General features: G+C 40.6%; 1 protein-coding gene across 1 annotated transcript; it reads left to right on the forward strand.

The window, feature by feature from the left end:
- The first annotated feature begins 1253 nt into the window (after positions 1-1253).
- On the forward strand, positions 1254-20918 carry CDC20B (cell division cycle 20B). Its single transcript, XM_032095769.1, is given in 10 exon segments — positions 1254-1397; positions 7918-8007; positions 10618-10787; positions 11747-11759; positions 12123-12183; positions 12186-12210; positions 15682-15910; positions 16903-17028; positions 17754-17874; positions 20625-20918. Coding segments are annotated over 10 exon segments (1116 nt in total). The 3' UTR covers positions 20762-20918.
- Positions 20919-22823: the final 1905 nt, after the last annotated feature.

The following is a 22823-nucleotide window of genomic DNA, read 5'->3' on the forward strand; positions in this document are numbered from 1 at the left end:
TGTTTAACAAGACTATATAGAGAGCTTCACACTGTTCTACATAACAGAGAGCTGCTTAGGAAACACTGTGAAATTTCAATATTTGTATCTGAGGACATATTAGGCTTCATCTGTGCCTGGGAGTGAGGCCTGTGAGCATGGTGTTTTGATGGCAGAGACAGAAAAAGCACAGAGTTCTGTGCTGAAATGAATGAAGCTGTCCTCAACGAGCAAACACAGGTGACTAATGCTGACCTTAAAGACAAGATCAAATGTGTTTGGTTACAGAAAATCCATGCAACATCCTGATGTCTAAGCTCCAGCTCAAATGTTTGCAATTTGCATCTAATATTATTTCAGAACTGAACAAACCAAACAAAACTTCATATATTATAAATATTTACTGGTGTACCTAATAATTACCAGAAGCCCATTATATTAGCTGTGTCTCCTGTTGCTACTCTGAACTAAAACCTTGCTTAAAATCTGTTTGAAAAACAGAATACATTGTTTAATATTGTCTGGGCTCTTATATTTTAAGTTGGGATAATTTTTCAGGTTTTATGGTTTTCTGACACAAACTGATCTATGAATGAATTTGATCAAAAGAAAATTTTTAAAAAGTGATTTAATCTTTAGTTAGTATCCCTTAATACATTAAAAAGTACAAGATAACATTAAAAATAATGACATGAACAAGCTGCAGTGGTGGTGAGAAGGTTCAGAAATCAGAGGAGATCTAAGACCTTTTTTGAGTGGAGATCAGAGAACCTGCCTGGTTCCAGGCAGACAACATGTGGGTTTGCCCAGTGTCCCTCTCTCAGGAACCACCAGACCTCTAAGCCTGCGCTGCTTTGGGGCTGAAGGTGCCTTGGGCCCTCAAAAGCCATTCATGTATCTTTAGTGCACGAGAGACACAAATTTATGTTGTGGGGTTTTTCTCTTCCCCTGCCACAGGTTTTCTGTGCCACCGTTGATTCAGCTGTACCTATCTGAACAGAAACATTTGTTTTGCACCGTTTTGCTCCATCTCCTCTCTCCTTCTTTGCGCGTTTGACCGTCTGCCGGAGCCTTCCTCAGCCCGGCTGTTGCTCCTAGGCAAGGGCACGGCAGAACTATAAACAGCGCGAAGGGACGGGATGACACTAAGCCTTGGCTAATCTGGGTGTTTGGTGTCCTGTCGCGGTGTAGGTGGCAGGCTCGGAGCGGAGCGGGCGCTCCAGGTGGGAGCGCTCCGTGCCGCGGGAGCGGGCGCGCAGCGCTGCCGGCACACGATGGCAGCAGCCGCCGCGGAGCCCCGGCGCAGCAGCACGGCGGGCGAGGGGCCAGGGCAGCACGCAGAGAAACAAGGCAGTGTGGGAGAGGATGACCTCCGGCAGGGGTTTATGAAACGGCCTGCGGCAGGGAATTTGTGCGAGGTGAGTATCGGTGTTTCCCGTCTCCCGCTGCCGGGGCTCCGGCAGTCACAGCTGCAGCAAACTGCGCAGGCTGCCCAGGCAGAGCAAGCTCCAGGACAGCATCCTCTCAATTTTTTTATTTACACTGAAGTACTGGAGCAAGTCCAGAGAAGGGTAACAAAGCTGGTGAAGGGTCTGGAGCACAAGTCCTGTGAGGAGCGGCTGAGGGAGCTGAGGATATTCAGCCTGGAGAAAGGGAGGCTCAGGGGTGACCTTATCGCTCTCTCCAACTGCCTGAAGGGGGGGGGGGGAACCAGGTGGGGGTTGGCTTCCTCTCCCAGGCAACCAGTGACAGGACAAGAGAAAATGGCCTCAAGCCGTTAGGTTTAGGTTGGACATTAGAAGGAATTTCTTCACAGAAATGGTGATTAGACATTGGGATGGGCTGCCCAGGGAGGTTGTGGAGGCACTGTCCCTTGGACGTGTTTTAAGAAACACTGGGCATGGCACTTAGTGTCATGGTCTATTGAGATGGTGGTGTTCCATCACAGGCTGGACTTGATGATCTCAGAGGTCTTTTCCAACCTAATTGATTCTGTGATTTTCTCACAGGAGCATGCTGCAGCCATGAGAGGAAAGCTGGGCCCAAGTTTCCTCTTCCCTGTGTGCAGACAGCCTAGGGCAGCAGGTGATACAGACAACTGACACTGAGTAGGGTGGAAGGGAAGAGGAAAAAGAGGGTCTCATGCACAGCCAAGCAGTGCCTGTGGCACAGTAACCTTTTTTTGCTTTGTGATGTGGGACACCCAGGAATGGGTTTAAGTTCTGTTGGACTGTAAGAGGGCACAGAGTCTGTTCCAGCACCTTCATATCTGGAAAATATATCAACAACTGACAGGAGGGCAGGAGAACTCATACAGGCCTCTCTTGTTCGCTTCCTTCTGCTTCTTCTTCACCCTGTATGCAGTTCCTGCAGACCCAGCTGTAACTGCAGAACTAGGATCAGTCCGCAGGCCTGGATTTGGAGTAGTGCACACTCACGGCAGAAGGAGCTTACCTTGTGCCGTTGTTTCTTCTCCAGTGCCTAAGGCTTCATGTATTGACAAAGGGACACCAGCCGAGGAACACCCACACTCCACTCATTTTAGAAGAGATTTACTGGAGGGCCATTCAGAGTGCAGATCAAATTTCCAGCACCCTGAGTTCCGGGGGACTTGACTCTAGGGTAGGCTGTTTCTCTCCGTCAGCAACAGGGGGAGCTGACAAAACGTCAAATGAGATTTGAGAGTGCTGACTCCTGCTTCCAACAGTGCTAGGCGAAAGTGGGTTTGCATGCTGCACATCCACATTCACGAAAAGCTTCCTGGAAGATGTAGGGAACTTAACACAGTTGACTTCTTTATTAACAATTGAAATATTTAGAGAAAAAATAAAAGATGCTCCTAAGTGTCCAGGATATGTTCCTATGATGTTGGTCAGAAAGTGCAATTCTGTTTTCTACTAAGGAGAATACCAGAGTATTTCTTTTCAGTAATGCCTGCTCCAGGTCTAGGAAACTGGCTCTGAAACAGTGTGAGGTCTTTCTATCTTCAGGTTGTAGAACAGGAAGTCCTGCATGCTGCCTCTACAAGCAGTGGTGAAAGCCTGTCTGATCCTGGGAAATCAGATACTAATTTTCTATGGAGTCAGATTCTCCATAACTAGTCAATAAACCTAAGGCTGGACATGAGCTGCAGTAGTAAACAGGCATTCTTTATAAAGGGAATGATCAATTTGATCTTGTTTAGACATCTCTTTTTAGGATAAGATGAATAATGCTGTAGAAATGTCTCTTCACTGACAAAAGGAAAGCAGGGTGACTGCTCCAAATGTCAGTGTTTGGATTATCCTGCTTAGTGTGCCGATCTGCTTTCCGAGTGCTGCTATAACACAATCAGTGTTATTCTAAAAAGTACTTGACAAATATTTCCATGCATAAGAGGAATTGTTTCCATTAAAATTGTTTTTCTAGTAACATTGCAGATGCCTAAGAAACTCTCCATCACAAAAACTACTCTACCTAGCAGTCATGCTGCAATGGGTTTGGAAGGAAGGAATAACAGGAGAGCTGAAATAGAAAAGTAAGAGTAATACAGTGTTCAAGTGCACAGATAGGATATTTGCTTTTCTGATGTGTTTTTTTTATCTTGTCTTTGGCCTGGAATCAGTTATGAGGGTACTACTTTGTTAACATGGATAACAGTAACGTAAGAAGGTCCATTTAGGAATTGTTTGCTGGAGAAAAGTCAGGAGTAGCTTTTTTTGTCATTTATTTGATTCAGCTTCTCTCCTCTTTCTCCAGGCTATCATCCTGTAAACTAAAATCAAAATTAAACTAATGAAGCCCCCAAGATGGGTTTGTTACCTCTGAGGGAAAGCATATATTGTAAGAAATACACATGAAGAGCATGGATGACTCAGTCTTCCACTTGCTTTAATAAGGACTGTGTGCAAAGAAGACGATTGCTTCAGTTCTGCAGGATGTTGCTGTTCATTTTGTCACGTAGGCAGAAGGAGGTGCTATGAAAGTTACCAAAAAGCAGCTTTCTGAGAATACAGTTGAGAAAACAGGTGGTCAGATTTTGGTCAAGGTTGAAAGGTCATTTAACATGTGAAACAAAGACTTCAGGACACTTCCTGTTTAGGTGTTATTTTCTACTGCTGTACATTTTATCAGTTTATTCTTCCTAGTGAACACTGGCACACCTCTTTTTTTTTTTTCTTTTTTAGGCATTATGTCTTTTTGGAGCATAAGTCTATGCTTCAGCTACTCACCTTCACTAGTGAAGAAGTTTCTCTTCACTAACTTGAAAATTGACTTCTTATGTGAAGCACTGGTACTTACGTTATAAAATCCTTTACCATAATATGACGCTCAGAACCTCTTCTCTACTTTACTGCTATCTCCTTGCGACTGTTCATATATTAAGTTGGAACTTTTTAGTCAGTGATTACAGTCTCTCTTGTTCTCTCCTTCCCTGGATTGCACCAGTTCTGAAGTTGATATGAAGATGTTAATAGCTCTTTTCACATAATTACTCTTTTGACCATAACTATTGAAAAAGATTGCTTCAGAGATGCATACCTGTACTAGTTTGAAAACAAACCAGTGGGAGGCACCAAGTCAGAATAACAATTTAATGGAAATTAAAGAAAAGGAAAAAAACCTAAAAGAAAACACTGGTTCAAACTGACAGAGTCAAGATACAACCTGAGTCCCTGTTAGGCAGGGTGGTGGTAGCCAGTCTGGTAGAAAGGTGGCTGCAGTCCTCTGAAGCAGTGATCCTGTAGTAAAACAGTCTGCCCTTCCTCAGGAAGTCCAATGGTGGCTGTGTAGCTCCTGTCCTCTGGAAATCCAGTGGGAAGCCGGTGTCTCTGGTGTTCAGCCTCAGATTATATCCACGATGGGATGCTTGGCTCCTCCCTCTGGGTGGAGCATCTCACAATGGGGTCATGAGTCATGAGGCCAAGTGTTGATTAGGCTCATTAACAGAAGACAGTCCGGAGGGAGTTATCTCTGAGTCATGTGGCAGGACAGTGATGGGCCATTAACAGCAAGATAGTCTGGGGGGAGGAGGCAAGGAAACACTGCCCCACCTGATTTCAACAGCTCATGAGGATGGTAATAGAATACATTGCAACCCAGGACAATACCTAATGTCTTTTTTTGTAGCATTTTATAATCCTTAATTTATATTATTGTAGAGTTTCTGTGAGGGTAGTAAGCTGAACTTCTAAGAGAAGGAGCACTGATGGATGGTCTAATAGGCTTGTTGACTGATGCTTTGTAATAGTGGTACTCTTGAACATCTCTGGATGTTGGAAAGAGACCATGCTTTTATGCCATTTAGGGAAACCTGATTCTTGGGACAATCACTTGATTTTCTTAATAAATGAAGTAGTCTTGAACGTCTTTCTTTCAACAGCAGTGCTTTCTTTCTTCTTGCCGCCCCCCCCCCCCATCAATTGATTGGAGAATCAGTGAATATTAGAACTCTTACAATAAACAACTCTATTGATTTAACAGTCCTAGGTGAATATAGCCAACAGAGAAATTGAATGTAACCTCTTTGTTTTTGGTGAGATCATAAGCACTTTCGATGAAGTAATGTACACAAAACATTTTTTCTTATAATGAAACGTATTTTCAAGGTGAGTACAGGTTGTTCTCTTCAAGTGGAGTCATGGAATGGTTTGGGTTGGATGGGACTTTTAAAAGTCATGTAGTCCAAAACACCTGCAAATGACCAGGGACATTAGCAACTAGATCAAGTTGCTCAGAGCCCTGTACAACCTGGTCTTGAATGTTTTTAGGGATGGGGCATCCACCACCTCTCCAGGCAACTTATTGCACTGCTTCCCCACCTGCATTGAAAAAAATTTCTTCCTTATATCTAGTATCAATCTCCCCTCCTTTAGTTTAAAACCATTACTTCTTGTCCCAGCACAGCAGGCCCTGCTGAAAGGACCAGGCTTCTCTTTCTTATCAGTCCCCTGTAAGTATTGAAAAGCTACAGTAAGGACTCCCCAGAGCCTTCTCCCCTCCAGGCTGAACAACCACCTCCCTCTCATCCTGTTATCAGAGAATGGTGCTCCAGCTCTCAGATCGCTTTTTTGGGTCTGGCCTGGACCCACTCCAACAGGTCTTTCTTGTGTTGACCTGGACACAGCATTCCACATGGGATCTCACCAGAGCGGAACAGAGAGGCAGAATCACCTCCCTTAATTTGCTGGCCACGTTTTTTGTGCAGCCCAGGATGCAATTGGTTTTCTGGGCTATAAGTGCCCATTTCCAGCTCATGTCTAGCTTTTCATCCATTGGTGCCCCCATGTCCTTCTCAGCAGGGCTGCTCTCAGTCTGTTCACCCCCAGCCTGCGCTGATACTGGAGGTTGCCCTGAGCCATGTGCAGCACATTGCACTTAGCCTTATTGAGGTACCTCATGAGGTTCACATGGATGCTATGTAAACCTAGATTTATACTATGACTTACAAGTAGAAGTTGAGTTAGAGCTAATATACTCAGAGTTCTAGATCAAGGACTGCAACCATTTCCTCTACTGTGATATAGCTGGGGTGAACAAAACCTAAGATCTTCCTAAAACCATTTAAAAGCCAGTCCTGGCTAAACCCATACAAAAATCTATTTATCTTCTTAGATATAATAACAAATGACTATTTACTTTGTGCTCCCTGTTAGTATAAAGGAATGGGATCCATTGAGAATAAAATCTTCTCACATACCAGTGAATGTGTGTGGTCTCTCTGTGGGCCAAAATATTACTTTTTTGTATACACAATCAGTTTTCCACAGAAATGTCTGCACTAATTTTAAAGGGACACATAACCAAACAATGTGATTAACTGTCTGCCAAGTTGTCTGTATAAATCATACAGAAAATGCCTCTCAAAGCTGAAGGCCTGCTGCAGAGCAGCTGGAATAAATAAAGGAGAAACACTTCTATTTTCAGGTTATGTTTTTCTAAGACATTTCTTGTCAGGACTGCAGCAGGGTTTTGAAGAAGAGTAACACAGACTGTGCATGGAAGGGCATTGGAGAGAAAGAATTCACTAATCTTGAGTGGTTGGTAAGAACATCAGCTGCGTTTCCACATTACTGTATATAAATAATTAAAGAACAAACAGAAAATTGGCATCAGAGCATTCATCTCAGTCACCATTGTGAAGAAATGCATATTACTAGGAATTGGTAAAGATATTCCTGTCCTGTGTGAGCTGATCCGAGCCTTTGAATCTTGGTTTAAGACCTATGCTAATTATTTTCAAAAAAGGTTCCAATAATAATTCTGATCTCCCTTTTCTTATTTTTGCTGCATCATCTATTTCTTTGATACCCAAGGAAATGCTGAAGTAATTTTTAAGATCTTATTCCTCAGAGATACTTTGTAGCTATTTTCCATTTTATGTTGTGTCACTGGTTTAGGGAATGGGATCATGGAGTCCAGTGTTTGTATGCCTGGTTTGAGGGCAGACTCTGACATCCAGGGGGTCTCATGCTGTAATCAGTGGCCCTGCAGTGTATGTACCACATACCTTATCTTCCCTCACAGATAGACTTATTGATGGCATGCAGGAAGTGTCTTTACAAGCTGGTAAAATTAGTCCAAATGCCAATTGGAAGTGGACAAGAGGTCACCCAGGTTTGACAGGTGACCCAGGTTTGACAGGTGACCCAGGTAGTAACTCCAGATGTACAGATTGGGATCCTTTTCCACTGCTAAGGTGGCCTTGTTCAAACAGCTTTGTTAAAGTGTGTGTGATCATTAGCAGTGGATCTGTGTTTTATGGAAGGAAAGATGTCTCAAGTCCCTCAAGTCAGAGCAACATGATTTGGATATGATTTGGTATTTATTATTCATCTCCCATCTCAGAGACAGGCTGTTTTGAAGCTTCTGTGTAATGACCGTTGAGTCCTTTGATGTTATCCATATTTAAGTATGTTGTTCAACTGGCTTCTTAATTCAGTCATATTTTCACTTCAGCTCAGCTTCCAGTCGCCCAGGAGGTTGGATATAGCATTTCAGAAAATGATGATATGGAGGTCTGTGAAAACACCAGTTGCATCTGGAAAGGTATGTTCCAATGTAGCAAACATTTTCAGGCACACTGAACAGTAAGATAGTACAGTCTGCATCTACACAGGAAAAGCAAGTGCCTCTACCTCTTTCAGCAAGTGTTACAGAATAACACAAAGTGGCTGAGAGTTACCTGCTCAGAGCTATTTTGAGAGGTCTCACAACCTCTGAACAGGTAGTATTCCAGCTTTCGGCGTGGTTAACTCCCAGCATTTTACCTGGCTCTCCTTTGGCCCCCATCTGATACACTGGTGGCCCTAAAACATTAATTTCCTTTCAGCTTTTCTGTTTCAGAGCCCTACAAATGAAACCAAAAAGTATAGGGTTGTGCTGTGGAATGAGTGGGGGATATGTATCATATGGACTGTTGGGTACATATGAGTGCAGGGCATGCGGAGATGGTGGAGTCTTGTTGCTCTTACCTGTAGGGAAAGATGATAGGATCAAACTGTCCCTAGCATTGCAGCTGGTTTCATCTGTGGGGCAGTAGATTAATTTACTACATAAAATATCCTATGAATGAAGGAGCATAAGGGAGTGTGGATGATCAAGTGATTTGAAAACAGGAGGTATCTGAAGAGATAAGCCTGTGAAATAATACAGGCGTTCCCATACTTACTTGGGTGTGAGACAGTTCATTAAATCTCAGACTAATATTTTGGTGCCTTCTGTCTTGAACAGATGATTTGTTTTGGTGCTCTGGCTATGTCTCTTTATGAATCTGGATTTCAACCCTGTTTGGAAGAAGCTGGGATTTATGTGATAGATTTGTGTTTTCTTTTGTTGCTTTCCTCTGTGCAAATAAGCCTGGTTTCAGAGCAGTTAATAGCAACAGTATAGGGATAAATCACAGTGGCTTTTCCCCTTGATGACAAATGAATATAGGCATTAAGAATACCAGGTTTGATTCCACCCACCTACTTGTTAATCAAGTGGTTTGATGTGACAGTACTGACTACTTTTCCTGAGTTTCATTTTGAGAATTGACACAGGCATGTGAGAGCCAAAATCTTATCAAAAGTCAGTGATATCCACTAGCACCCAGGAAAAATAACAAAATGGCATAATGAAATTTAATCTCCACTAAGAAAAAAGCCTGTTATGCATATTCATGTGCCCATGAAGTGGGTGAACAGAGCTGAAAGGGTAACCAGTATGAATTTGGGGTAGATGAATTACTCACAAGAGAAGAGAATCCTGAAATGAGTTACCAAGATGATTTCATCTGTTACTGTCTCACTACACAATGTCAGCTGCCAGTGTTAAAGAAGAAAAGTGTTTACAGAGTGCCAGAAGAGTTGCCGTTCATTGAATATTACAATTAAGTGCCTTAAGTTTCTTGAATTATCTTGGTGGGATTCAGAAAGATTTTGTAAACTTTTCAAAAGTAATGAAAAATCTAGACATTAGAAGTACAATTTTTTTCTGTACAACGAAGTCTCATTTTAGTGATGTCAGACATTTTAGGGTTAGAATGCAGTGTTACATATCCTACTGTGCAGATCTGAGGTCATTCCTGCAAATCTTCTTAATTTTTTAAACTCCACAAAATTTTAGACACAGAAGAAAATCACTCTAATCTACTTGTTCATCTTCAGAGAGAAGGAATACCACAGCTGAGAGGGGAAACATTTGCTGTCTGTCAAAATCGAATTTTGGAATATGGGAGAAGAGTATGGAAGGGTTGCATGATGCAAATTCTCCACAATTTGCCATTGAAGTTTCATATAGGCTGTGCATGTGCATATTTACAGAATACAAATACTTTGTCAGTGTCAAATTTTTTTTGAAGAGAAAAGGTTAGTTGTAGAGATAAATATCATCTTCTGCCCTTGAAACTTCTAAGACTCATTGTAATTACTACTCCCTGGGGAATAATTTGAATAAGGAAATTAAAACACAGAGAAGGTTGCAAAAATGTGGGTCTCCAGCATTCTGCTCTGCACACTACAGCAATATAATTTCTTATACATAAAAATCTAGCATTAAATTATTCAAAAGGCTAATGATCTGGCTTTTTTTTTTTTTTTAATAATGCTGAGGAGTCTTTGCAGCCTGATGTAGACAATGACCACAAAGGATGACTCTTCTTGCTCGTACTTGAATTGTCTTCTGTTTCTCGTCACTGCGCTGTCATGAGCTTAGTGTGGTGTGATCAAGGAGCGTGCATTCTAAAAACCTTTTCCTGTGGTTAGGTATCGATGGGGTAGACCTTAGGGGGGAAGTAAACACCAGAAAGCAAAAGAGTTAATTACTGTGTAAAGGGGTTTTGGAGTGGAAGAGCATACATGAAAAATTCTGCTAATAGCAACTTCTGACAGAAACAAAGGCAAAAAAAGAGGAAAACCACCATGTTTTGTATTGAACAGTGGTACAACTTAAACAAAATATGGTGGACCCTATTCTCAGTTCTAGCTGACTGAATGCATGAAGGTTTGAAAAAGCTGGTGAGGTGTGGCTTTCACCTGGTCTAGTGTGTCTAGTGTTTTGAGCCTACCCAGGATAAATTAGGCACTTCAAGCCTCCTCTGAATCATGGGGAGACAAATATAATGAGAATGTGAAAGGCTTAGGCCTGAGAAAAAATGGTGGTGTTTTGCATTACTGATTTGCATGTGATGAGTCTTCAAATACAGGATGCCAAGAGGGGACCCAAAATGAGCTTAAAACTGTTACCACTATGAAGCCATTCACACCTTTGGAGCCAGAAGTGAGGCTTCATATTACTGGCTGGTGCAATGATTGCTGTAAGTTAATTTCTCCTGTGTGGTGTTTCTAGCACAGACTGTGAATTCTTATAATGTGTTTCAAGAAAGATGGTGGTGTGTCCCCTTCACATAAAATGGAATCACTGCAGAACATAAGTCTCATACAGCTTCCTTCAGCTATAGATCTCAATACAACTTTCAAATCAAATAGATCTACCCCCACTTAAGAGTAAGTTAAATGTTTTATCAATCAGCCCTGGGTAGTAGCCAGTAACCACAGCAGCAGTTCCATTGAGTGGACTTTGAAATATCTTGTTTTTGAAGACAGCAGTGACATTTGTGGTTTGGGTGACACCTTCTGAACTAAATTCTCACTTACGTCTTTGTTGGTGAACAGGCAAAAATTGAACACTCACAAGCTATACATGAACAGATAAATCTCAGGTCTGAAGATTTTTAGCACTTCATAAGATATAACAAACAACTCTTTATGTTTATGTGTTTATAATTGTCCCTGGGAAGTTTTTCAACATACCTTTGTGAGTGTTCATGTATATCCATGAACAGGACAAAGGTTTGTTGGGGTGATACACACTGTTAATGCACAAGGTATGTCCCAGGACCGACAACATTAACAACAGTGGTCTGTGGAAACAAACAATTTCTGCTGCGAGAGTCAGATCTGTAATTAAACAGACTGATGGATTCAACTGTTCTTCAGAGAGATTTTAGTTACCAAAATATGGTGCCAGACCTTGGATTATGGTAGAACGTTCTGTGCTTCAGAGGTCATGCAAAATGAGAATGTCCTGGTTAGGTATTAAATGTTGCACACCATCTGCTGCTGACTTACATGACATAACAGGGTGTTCTGAAGATAATCACTGTAGTGATTTGGTCTGCAAATGCAATGTGACCAGCATCAGGGAGTGGAAGCAGTATTCCCATCATACATTTACTGAACAAGCCCTGAAGATGAGAAGCAGAGTTTCCTTAATAACTTTTTGCACTTTTTCCTATCATCTGCAGCGTAAATGTGTATGTGATTTTGTGTGACTTTGGCTGAGGTGCTAGGTAATAACTGGACTTACCTGCTTCAGTCATGAGTCATCAATCTGAAGATACTGAAGTGGAGCATGTCCATGTAGGAACTTATAAATACTGACATATAAATAAACAGCTTTAAACTCACAGACGTGCACCCCTTCAATCCAGTCTGACTTCAGCATCACTGACACAGGTGTTGAAATTTGGAAATACTCGTTATCTTACCTGTGAAATAAATGAGTTTTCCTTATGTCAATTCAGAACTGGGGAGTGGCTTCTTGTGAACAAATGAAGGGAACAAATTTTTCTTTCCTCTTGCTGTCAAATTTTTATTTCTTGTTTTTTTTTGGATTGGCAGTTGTGGAACATTGAAACCAGAAAGCGGCTGAGAAATATGTTTGGCCACCTGTCTGTAATTGGAGCTGGAATCATTGTATTCTGAGCAGGTGAGTAGTAAAGTCTATTCCCAGAAAGAGTCTTGCTGCTTTTAGTCAGGCAAATGTCCCATTCATTTTAGCTGATTTTCTTGGCTTTGTTCAAATGTGATTTTCCTGTTCCCTCATCTATCACCCATCTCAGAAATCATACAGAGATTTATTGTATGACAGGAAAGCAGCCAAAAAGGATTTAACCTGTTTCTGTAGTCTCTGTTTCTTACTCTCCTTCCAGAAAACTGTCACCACTTGCAGAATTTCAGTATGATTTGGAGGCTGTGACTCTGGTTTTGTGCAAGGCCTGAGCTTGAAATTCTATTGTCTCCAGTGGGTCTGAATGTCAAAAATCACAGCCTCCCCAGTGCTGGGGAGACAGTACGTAGCTTAGATGGCCCCTGTATAGATATCAAGACTGCATCTGCCTTTTCAAATGCCCAGCAAACCACGGCTATTAAGAGTTGCACACCTCTCTAGCTCTGTACCTGCAAGGAAAGGCCAGCTCATTGCTATCTGCAGCCCAAGGAGGGACAAAGTCCCTGAAATTTGCTTTGTGAAGGGTGTATTTTAGAGTAGCAGGTGAATATTTTGTATTTAGGTATCATTTCTGTATGTGGGCTCAGATGAGAAAGATCAAATGTACTCTTGTGGGTTTTTTTCATCCCACTTTCTGTTTCAGATCTTTAACTCACACATGATGGGGCCGAGGGGAGACTTGTGTATGATGAATGCTGCTGTGATTTTAAAATCATATGATAGTGTTCTGTTTTACTTAATTGGAAACATAATAGCAAGGGTACAACTTTATTGTTAATTCAAAATGAAACTAGTATCTCTTGGTAGGAACAGCAGTGGTAGTTTTGTTTTGGTTTCACAAGATGCTCTGGTTGTGACGGTACTAGTCTGGAAGGTGGAGGTACAAGGAGGTACAGGCATACCAGCTGAACAAACAGTTAACAAAATACAGCTGCAATTATACTGGGTGGGTTAGGTTACAAGGATGCAGGTGTAACATCCTGCCAGTGCCAAGTGGCATAACCTTACTACAGCAAGAAATAGTTTCGGTCCATGTTTCCTCTTGGCCAAAGCTGTGAAAATAACAGGAACTTCAGAGTAGAAACTGATGATAAAATTCAGTGTGAACCTGGGAACTACAGTTATGGTTGACACATTAGGTTGAGGTAACATTTATTTCTTTTTCTAGGTTTGAAATTTACCGTCTAATTCTAATATTAGGGTAGAGTTAAAATAACTGCATAAGGAGAAAAAAAGGCATGGAGTTAATATTAATTGTAACTAAAATTAGAGCAACATTCTTACACTAAATTTCACTGTGGAGGCTTCAATTCCAAAGTATCAACTGACTTCAGGATTACAGTTTAATTATAGTTAAAAATAATCCAACAACACATCATCATTAATCTGTAAGTGAATTTCAGTACCATAAATTAATCCATCACATTTTATTGTCTTTTCTTTGCCTTTAGCAAAACAGATGCTGTCTTTTGTGTCAAAAGCAAATAATTTTGATTTTTTTTTCATTCCAAGTGGAAAAAGATCTCCTTTCAGACATTATTCTAAGGAGTCTGCTTCCTTGCCACTCATATCACTATAATTACTGGGAACCTTAATATGACCAACACTGACAATATGGCAATTGACTTCTGTTTCTTGTGATGTGCTGGATTGACCCAGGCTGGATGCCAGGTGCCCACCACCCAGTCTACCACTACCTTTATCAGAAAGGGGAAGGGGAGAAAATAAGATGGAAAAAACCTTGTGTGTGAAGATAAAGGCAGTTGAATAAGGCAAAAACAAAGGCCACTTCCTGTGAAGTAGGACTTCAGGACAGCAGTTATTCTGAAAGACAGAGATTATAATAAAGAATGCTTTCCCCTCTCTCTGCCTCCTTTGCCCTCTTCTCTTAGGTTTTTTTGCTGCCCAGATGTCATATGGTATGAAATATTGGTTTGGGTCAACTGTCCTAGCTCTGTCCCCTCCCAGGATCTTGCCCAGCCCCCAGTGAGAAAGGAGTGATGGAGAGGCAGTCCTGATGCTGTGCCAGTGCTGCTCAGCACCTGCCAAAACATGGGTGTGTTACCAACACCCTTCTGGCCACCAACACAAAGCACAGCACTGGGGGGGCTGCTGTGGGGGAAATGAACTCCATCTCATCTGGACCAGATACACTAGGCTAGATTTTATTATTATTTAGTAGGAAAAATCTATATAAATCTTCAGGAGGCAATTGATGATGCCTTTGCATGTAAGGCTCATACTCCCATTTAGTTTTATAGGTATTTTCCATAAAGACGTGCTTAACTTTCTCTGATACATGGCTTGGTTGGAATCTTCCCTGTTTTGTGATCTTCAAGTCCATTATACAAGCAGAACACAATGACATTTCTTGCAACAAGTCAGTTTTGTGTCTGCATTTTTAGGGCTTCCATGTCACTCAATGTGTATTTGATAAATCTTTTGGAGCTAGTGTGAGAAAGTCTCCAGTCACTAACCCTTAATACCTTAAATCAATCTATTGCAGTAATATCAGGTATCTCTTTCTCAGATACCCAGAAAGATTGTATTGAACTTGCTGATTTTATTTCAGTGTCATCATACTAGTTGTAAGTGTGAATTTCCAGCAGGAAGCTCTTCTGATTTGTCATAGGTTTAATGTAAGTAATATCCATAAAAAATGGTAAAATGCATTGAAAGGTATTTTCAATATTTTCAGTTCAACTCCTCTATTAATATATAAACCCCATATCTAGGAGCTAAACTTTAATAGTAGCAGTATTTCCAGGCAGGGTACTCCTTCCTGCCTTTGGTAGACTGATGATACTGGTTGTAGAACTGTGAATCCATTTCTAGTCAGGCAGCTAGTGCAACAGTGCCAAGCTGTGCAGATTTTCCTAAAGCCTTAGAGCGGGAGGGAGAAAGGAGACAAGGCGTCATGGGTTAGCTAGCATAGTCCCAGAAGTGATGTTCTTGCAAACGAGTGCTTACAGCACACAAGGGAAGGGACAGAACCAAAGAATACATTGCAACTTGCTAGAAAGACCTTTAGTGATACAATGCAGTTCTACACTGCCTCTCTGTTGGGTGTGCAGTCACACCTGGCTTTGGCAAAAATCATCTTGTGAAAGAATTTTTCATGAGGAACAGGAAATAGTTTGTATTATATGGCTTGGCAGTTGAACAGGGTGCAGATCAGTGGCATACAGTGTGCTCATGGAAAAGAAACTTGAGAGACAACAGGTATTCTGCCCAGCTTGAGTGGAACAGCTGCTTGGCGCCTTTCTGTTGTCAGTCACCTCCACGGTCAGGCGTGTGTTTGATAATTGTTCTGTGTTTCCTCTTACTGAAGTGCTGTTGTTCTGCTGACAGATTTCACTCTGATGTGGTTTGCTTCTGAAGAAACATTGGTGTGATGAAGCTGCTTGTCATCATTAACATCAAACCCACGCTGTTTTTTCTCCTCTGCAGTGGTTCACTACTAGGATCCCTCTGTCACCATGATGTTCAGGTTGCTCAGCACCATGTTGGGACTCTTTGTCAAAACAAACAAAACACTTGCAGCCTGAAATTGTCACTAGCCAACCTGTTGCTGGCATTTGGGTCTAGGAGTGGTATATTGAATATCTGGCATAGCGACCCTGGTGTGAAATTGCAGTCACAGACACTGGAAACCATACTTCATTTCTTAGCAGTTAAAGTACATGAAGAAGGCATATCGCCCGGGTAATTTTTCAGATTATCTTACTGATATCTATTAGTTTTTTCTGTCTGTGTTGCCATTAATTTTAAGATCAGTTCTCCTCATAGATATGTTTGCTAGGGCTTTGATACTGGATTAGTAGGCCTTTGTAAATATATTGCCAAACAGAAATAACCTTTACCACATTTTCTTCTATCTATGTACCTTCACAGCAAAGTTTGGTGGTGTAATACTTACAAGTTTGCAAACAAGATGTTTCAATTCTTGGAGTTTTGGAAAATGATTTCTGCTGCAATTAATTTAATACATGAGGTTCCTTTTGCCCTCCTGCCCATATTTTCTTGCTGTTTCCGGTGGCAAATAATCTGAAGAAGGAAATTTTAAATGAAACAATTTAAGATTCTTTGTCTTTATGAGGTCCCTGTCTGTGTTGGAGATAGGTCAGGTATTAGTAATAAGAGGCAGGAGAGTCCAGTATTTACAAGCTGTCCTCCCAAAAGTATCTGAGACTGGACTGGAGTGCTGTGGTTAAAGGGTCAGGGAAATTTATTAAAACAGGTGGAATTGAGTTCTGAGAAGCTTTTCTTCAGGTAGATGCTGGGCCTTAGGCATATCCTTGAAATATCCCAGGAGAAACCAGGTGTCTTGTAAACCCTGTAGACCTCTTTGCTTAGACTTCTGCGATGGCTTGGCTTAGGCAGTAAGACTCTATCCTGCTGGGTTCTTCTGGAACTGAGGTGTGAGTCTGTGGCCTCGGAAGGGCAAGCAGAGAAGCTGGAGTTTTAGGAGGGTATGTGGGACAGTGTAGGCTATGAAACAAGGGCAAGGGAAGCAGCATTTCAAGTTTTGGGATCCTACACTGCCCTAAGTGTACATTCCGTGTGCTTGTTGTAGTTCATTTTTATAACTAGACTTTAAGCTAAAACTCCTCTGCTCTTCCAGCTAACCTCCTAACCTATTCTGGCATCTGTTTTCTTTTTATTTTTTAGGCTATAAACTGGCGTCCTTGGCAGTCAAAAGCCCTTGCTATAGGAGGTGGAATGAAAGATGGGATTTTGCGTGTCTGGCACATAAATTGTGAGAAAATCATCCAAAGTGCAGTTACAGATTCGCAGGTGAAATGATGAAATGTCTGCATATTTAGGCTACGCTCTTTTTGTCTAGTGCTCTTTTGGCAAACTCCCACTGACTTTGAGGGCGGTTCTGCAGTAAGAGGAACAGCAGGATTTTCTCTGGATGTGCAATTGTGCTACATTCAGCACTGCAGTGTGTGATTGACTCAAGCAGTTTGTTGTTTCTCATTCACCACTTCATGCAGAAGTGATTGAAGAGGAGATAGTCTTGAAGCCAGACACTTTTCATCCTCTTTCCTTGCTGGCAATAATAGTTTTGGCCAAAACTCTAAATGTGAAGAGAATCTTGAAGGGAAAGAAAAATTCCCAGAGCATTGGGGTGAGGAGAGGTGTAAGAGTCAGAGAGAAAACATCTGTCTCTGGAATCTAACTATTAGGAGACAGAGGAACAGGTTCTCAGCTGCAGTAAAACAACTTGATTTGCTGGAGCTGTTACAACTTAGCTGAGGAGGTGTTTTGAGGGCTTTGGTGTTATACCAACAGGCTGTTACCATGTTTAGATAGGACAATAAAGCAACTGTACTTTTTTGTACAGTACTTTGAAGAGTTGCAAACAATTAAATGATCCTTCTAAATAAGTAAATACTCTGTTGGGACTATTTCTCAGTAGCTTGTTTAAACATTGTAGATTACATTTCAAACCTCTGAATGGTGTATGTTAAGCTCTTCTGAAAACTAAAGCAGAATTTTAAATTGCATTGGATTAGATTGCAAGGATTTCTTCCTTGCTCTGGTTACCCGGTGAACTGATAATGGGACAAGGCCTTCCTGGAAATCAGATGAAAATACAGAAGTATCCAATGCTTGTCAATTCATTAGAACTCTATGGCAAGTATTTCAGTTATTTATCTGTCAAATCAGTCTGGTTTTGCAAGTGCATACCTGATGTAAAAAAAAGAGTAAAGAGCAGTCACCTACACATCTGTGTTCATGTGCACAATCCCGATTTGTGGGATTGTAATGGCTGACTTATTAAGAACATGGTAAAAAATTCTGCTGCAAAATTTCCTTGTTTTTTGTGATGGGATCCTTTCCTATAATTCCTAAGGCCATGCCAGATGCAATATGTGTATTTCCACTTCTTCCTAAGGCTTACCAGGCCAGGATTGAATGTGCTAATGTCAGGTTGCTTCCAGTGTATTCTGGCTGATGACCTTCTAGACAACATAAACAAACCAGATGTGCTTTTGCCTCTCATGATGTGAGGATACTGAACCAGCTTTCAAACGATGTCTAAACCAAATCTCCATGTGTTATTTAGACATGTCTGTGTTTTAATGAAGGATTTTGCTGTGAAGAAATGCACTGCAGAACGTTTCCCTTGTACCCTGCTGACTGCTAGAGAAAGTGGAGTTTCCTTGTAGCTCTGTATTGTTCTGCGGTGCTGTAGGGCTATACCATATGCAGAAGCTGTTTCTTGATATTAGTCCTCCTTGTCTCTGGTCTATTCAAGAGCAAAACCCCAGATCATTGCTACACAGACATATTCCTGCTTACGAAGACTCCTAATAACTTACTGTCAGCAATTGAATGTTGGAAAAAATTGTGGATGTATCAAAATATGGTCAGAATAAATACTGTGATGGATGATTTTGAGATGGTTCTAAGACAACCTCAGACACTTTTAACCATGTAAGTTTTATACCCACAGAAATGATCTGATAAATTGTAACTGAATTTCACTGTTTAAGCCTCTTGCAAATGCTGAAGAATGAAGACCCCTCAGCACCAGCTGAGTGCTGTAATTAAGGTTGACTGTCACATAGCATATTAAGAACAGAATGACAACTGAAACATGGTAACTTTTTATAGCACTGAGTCCTTTTTTGAGATACTTCTGATAGAACTATTACAGTAATTTTCTAGGAAAAAAAAAATTTTTTTTGGCTGTAATTTCCTTCCCTTAGAAAAGTTGTTGTAGATCAATGAAAATGTACAGGCAAATAAAATAAGTAATTGCTTTGAAAATTACCTGACCTGAACATGATCGTGAAACAATGAAATAAACCCAGAAAACTCCACTCAACACCCATGGAAATAAATAATTTTTACTTGTCTGATTTCTCCCTATGGCCCTCCATTCCTTTTTGACTTAGAATTTTAATCAAATTTCAATGAGTGTTGTGGATAATTTTGGATGCCTCCAAAGATTACAACTCAAGATCTTCCTTCAGAGTCATTACAGACAGGGAATGGACAGCATACAGAATTCACTGTTATAAACTCATGGTCCTAACTATTGTCAAAGGTTGTGTACATTTCAACAACTTCAGAAGGAGAAAAGCCAGAAAATTAATCTCTGTTGAAATAATTTAGTGGTGGCGTTGAAGTTCAAGTCACAAGGTTTAGGAGGAACACATGTTGCTCAGTACCAGGACAGCAGGTGTTTGGATTTAGTCAGTATTTCCAGAGAGCCACTGTAGCAGCTTCACAAGTTAAGGGCAGACTTTCCATTGGCAACAGGTACCTGCAGGTCTTCATCAGGTACCAGAGTTTCAGAGGGCTTTACAGCTCCTCACATGTTTATCCTTATAATATCTTCAGCTAGAGAAGTGCCATCCTCTTGTGTTCACTGAGAACTCAGGTACAAGTGATGGGAGGACACAGGTCACTCATTCATTTCAGCTGGTCACACATGACTTCTTACTTTCACACTTCCTTTTAGGATGTGGTTTATCTGAACTGCTTTAGAAACTATGACTCAGAAGATTTTTTTCCCTTGCGGGACTAGCTTACCAGTGTGATTGTCAGTAACTCACCCAGCCAGAAAAGATGAGGTCCAGGAACATCAAGGAAAATGGCTTCAAATTTCTCTTGTTGCTGTGTGCCTAAAAATTTCATGGGTTTCCTAGGCATTGACACAGCTCTAGAAGATACAGGAAGTCTATGGCAGAGCAATGAGGTAAATGCAGTTCTCAACAGTCTCAGTTTCATTCCAGACTCTTTCTGTCTTCAGTTCAAATTCAGTGGCTGCTCATGGGTGAGATTTTTGTACAACCACATTAATGAGTTTTGTACATTCTTTGTGCTGCTGGACTGGGTAGCTTTTTGCTTTCAGCATGTAGGTCCCAAGGTTTACTGCAACTGCAGACAAACTCAAAACATGATTCCACTAAATGGCTTAGTGGAATCACTGTTGGAAAATCTCCTTAACAGCAATAACTGAGCAGCTGGAGACAGTATCTCATTATTGTTGGATCAGCTGCTGCCAACTGTCTGCAAGGCCTATGCAGCCAGATGGGAAAGCTCAACAGTGACAGACATTACCAAACACAGATGAGACTGATGTTGTGAATGCATGGAGAACAGTAGTTCAGGTTCAATGTGTTCCTTTGACAGAAATGTCTCCTCAAAGTCAGTTAGAGCCTACTCCCTATTAAGAATATATTTCCTTCGGCTCCTTATTAATACGAAAACAGTCAATAGATGATGATAACTTCCCACATCCTATGCAGCATGCTTCTCTGCTGCAGTAAAAGTGGAACAAGCCACAGTGTGGGTGGTGAAAGAGACTGGCATAATCATCATTGAATTCTGATGTATCTTCCCTTTTCTTTTGTACATATTTTATTTTACAGGTCACAAAGGGAGAGTCTTTCATATAGCACTGAGCCCAGATCAGAGTAGGCTCATTTTTGTTGCAGCAGATGGGATGGCTTGTCTGTGAAAACAACATGGGTCTAGGGAGAGCATGCACAGCAACAAGGCACTTTAATAATGGTTATTTGAGCTCATCCTTGTGACTTCTTTTTCTTGAAAGCCAGTGATTAATGTATTTCACCCATTCAATAATTCAAAATATGTGTCTTCCTTCCAATAGAAACATGGCAAAATATAGTACAATTTATTTAAGAGAACAAAATTTTCTTTATTAGTCTGTCATGTGAAATGTTAGTAGCTTGTTTTGTCCTAAAGGAAAAAGATTCTAACTCTGAAGAATAATGTCATGTATATTTTCATTAAATTAGCAAACATGGAAGGAATCCACCCTGTGTAAAGTGCCAGCATGAAGTTTTAGGTCGTGCTTTTAGCTTTGATTCTTGCAATAAATTTTACACTGTCTTAGCATCCCCATTGATAACCACATACTAATTAAGGTATATTGCCTTGAATCATTCAAAGACTACGATCAGCAGAGACCAATTCAGGAGTCATAATTGTTCTGTATATCACATAAATCATGGTATGGAATCTCTCTAAATACTGCTAGAGCTCTAGGTTATATATGTAACTAAATATAAATGATTTATTGGGAATTATTTATTGTTTTCATAATGATAACTAAAACTAGCATAACTAGGAAACTGTATTGGATCTTTAATTTAGTTTCCTTTTGTTAAACCCACTCACTGTGTTTGACAATGAATGAAAATATAAACAATTACATAATGATTTTATTATTGTGCATAGCTGTGTAATCAACTAGTTAAGAATTCAGATGGACATAGTCAAAGGAGCATGCTGTTTGGGCCAAACACAGCTGTTAGTTCACTCATTTCTTAAGGGCACCGGTTTAGTTCTGGTTGCCAGCAACCAGTGCAGCAGTCACCATACTGGGAATTTTACTTAGTGCTCACAAGGACAAAACCCCTTGGGCTTTAACATAGGTTTGCCTGTGGAAGACTTGTACACTGCCAGTAGCTAAGTAAGGATGTCAGGAGGGTCCTCAGAAGCTATTCAGATAGAGATCAGTAGTGCTATTCACAGTGTGTTCTGCCCACAGACACCTTCAGAGCTTTGCTTTCATTGTTAGGAACAATCAGAGACAAGGGGTAAGGATTCACTCTTGCATTTTTATATTAAAAGCCCTCTTAGCTCAGAAACTTGTACTATTTGGATTCTTTTATTTTCTTTTCACAACTGAAAACTTATTTAAAATGTTTCCTGTACTGGGGAAGAATAGGTTATTAGGGGAGTAGAGCAGTGCCAATCTATGGAAAATTACACTGTGGTCAAATGCATGAGAAGAGATAGACAGGGGCACAAGTTATCTCTGTAAATGAATGTGAAACCTACATGTCTTTAATTCTCATGATTTTTAAAGCCTCATCTTGTGCTGTTCATAAATCACGTGTTTGCTAACTTTAGCTCTGGAAGGTTGAGACCACTTATCTCTTTTACTTAGTAAGAGATTGCAGTAAACCTGCTACTAAACTACTGGGTTCTGATGTCATCTCATGTGGTCTTAAAAGCAAATTAGGAAATGGTAATATTGGTTTTCAGTTGAGAAATTGCTACCAAGAAGCTGGTGTCTAAATATGGGAAATAACTTATACTGTGCCTGTCTTCTAATATGAACAAGTTTGTTTCTGGAGATTTTATCAGTTAGAATCTTTTTTAAACAATCAAAATAGTATTTTAAATAATATAAAATATTTTAGGAATATTAAAAATATTTTTCCCCATTTTGAATGTTAAAAAATGAGTAGGATTAGTCTTTTTACACGTTTTATTTTTTTATTCACCCAGAAATTCTCTCTTTCCTTTGGCAGCACCTGAATGATATTCGTTTGCCCAGTATAGGAGGAGGTGTATGACACAGGATGGGAGGCTGTGGCATAGAAGGACCTGATCAATACTGAAACCATACATATTTTGTTGGATGCTGAAGAGTCAAAATAAGAAAGTACATGTTTCTTAGTCTAAGAACTCCTCATATCTTAGTTATTTGTTGCTCATTGTTGACTAGCAAAGCAGTATTGCCCCAGATGTATTTTAGCATAATAGCTAAAAGTGGGAGAAGTCACTGGTTTCAACAGCCCACAGCTATGAGAGAA

This window comes from Corvus moneduloides, chromosome Z, assembly GCF_009650955.1.
Source record: "Corvus moneduloides isolate bCorMon1 chromosome Z, bCorMon1.pri, whole genome shotgun sequence".
NCBI classification, from domain to species: domain Eukaryota; kingdom Metazoa; phylum Chordata; class Aves; order Passeriformes; family Corvidae; genus Corvus; species Corvus moneduloides.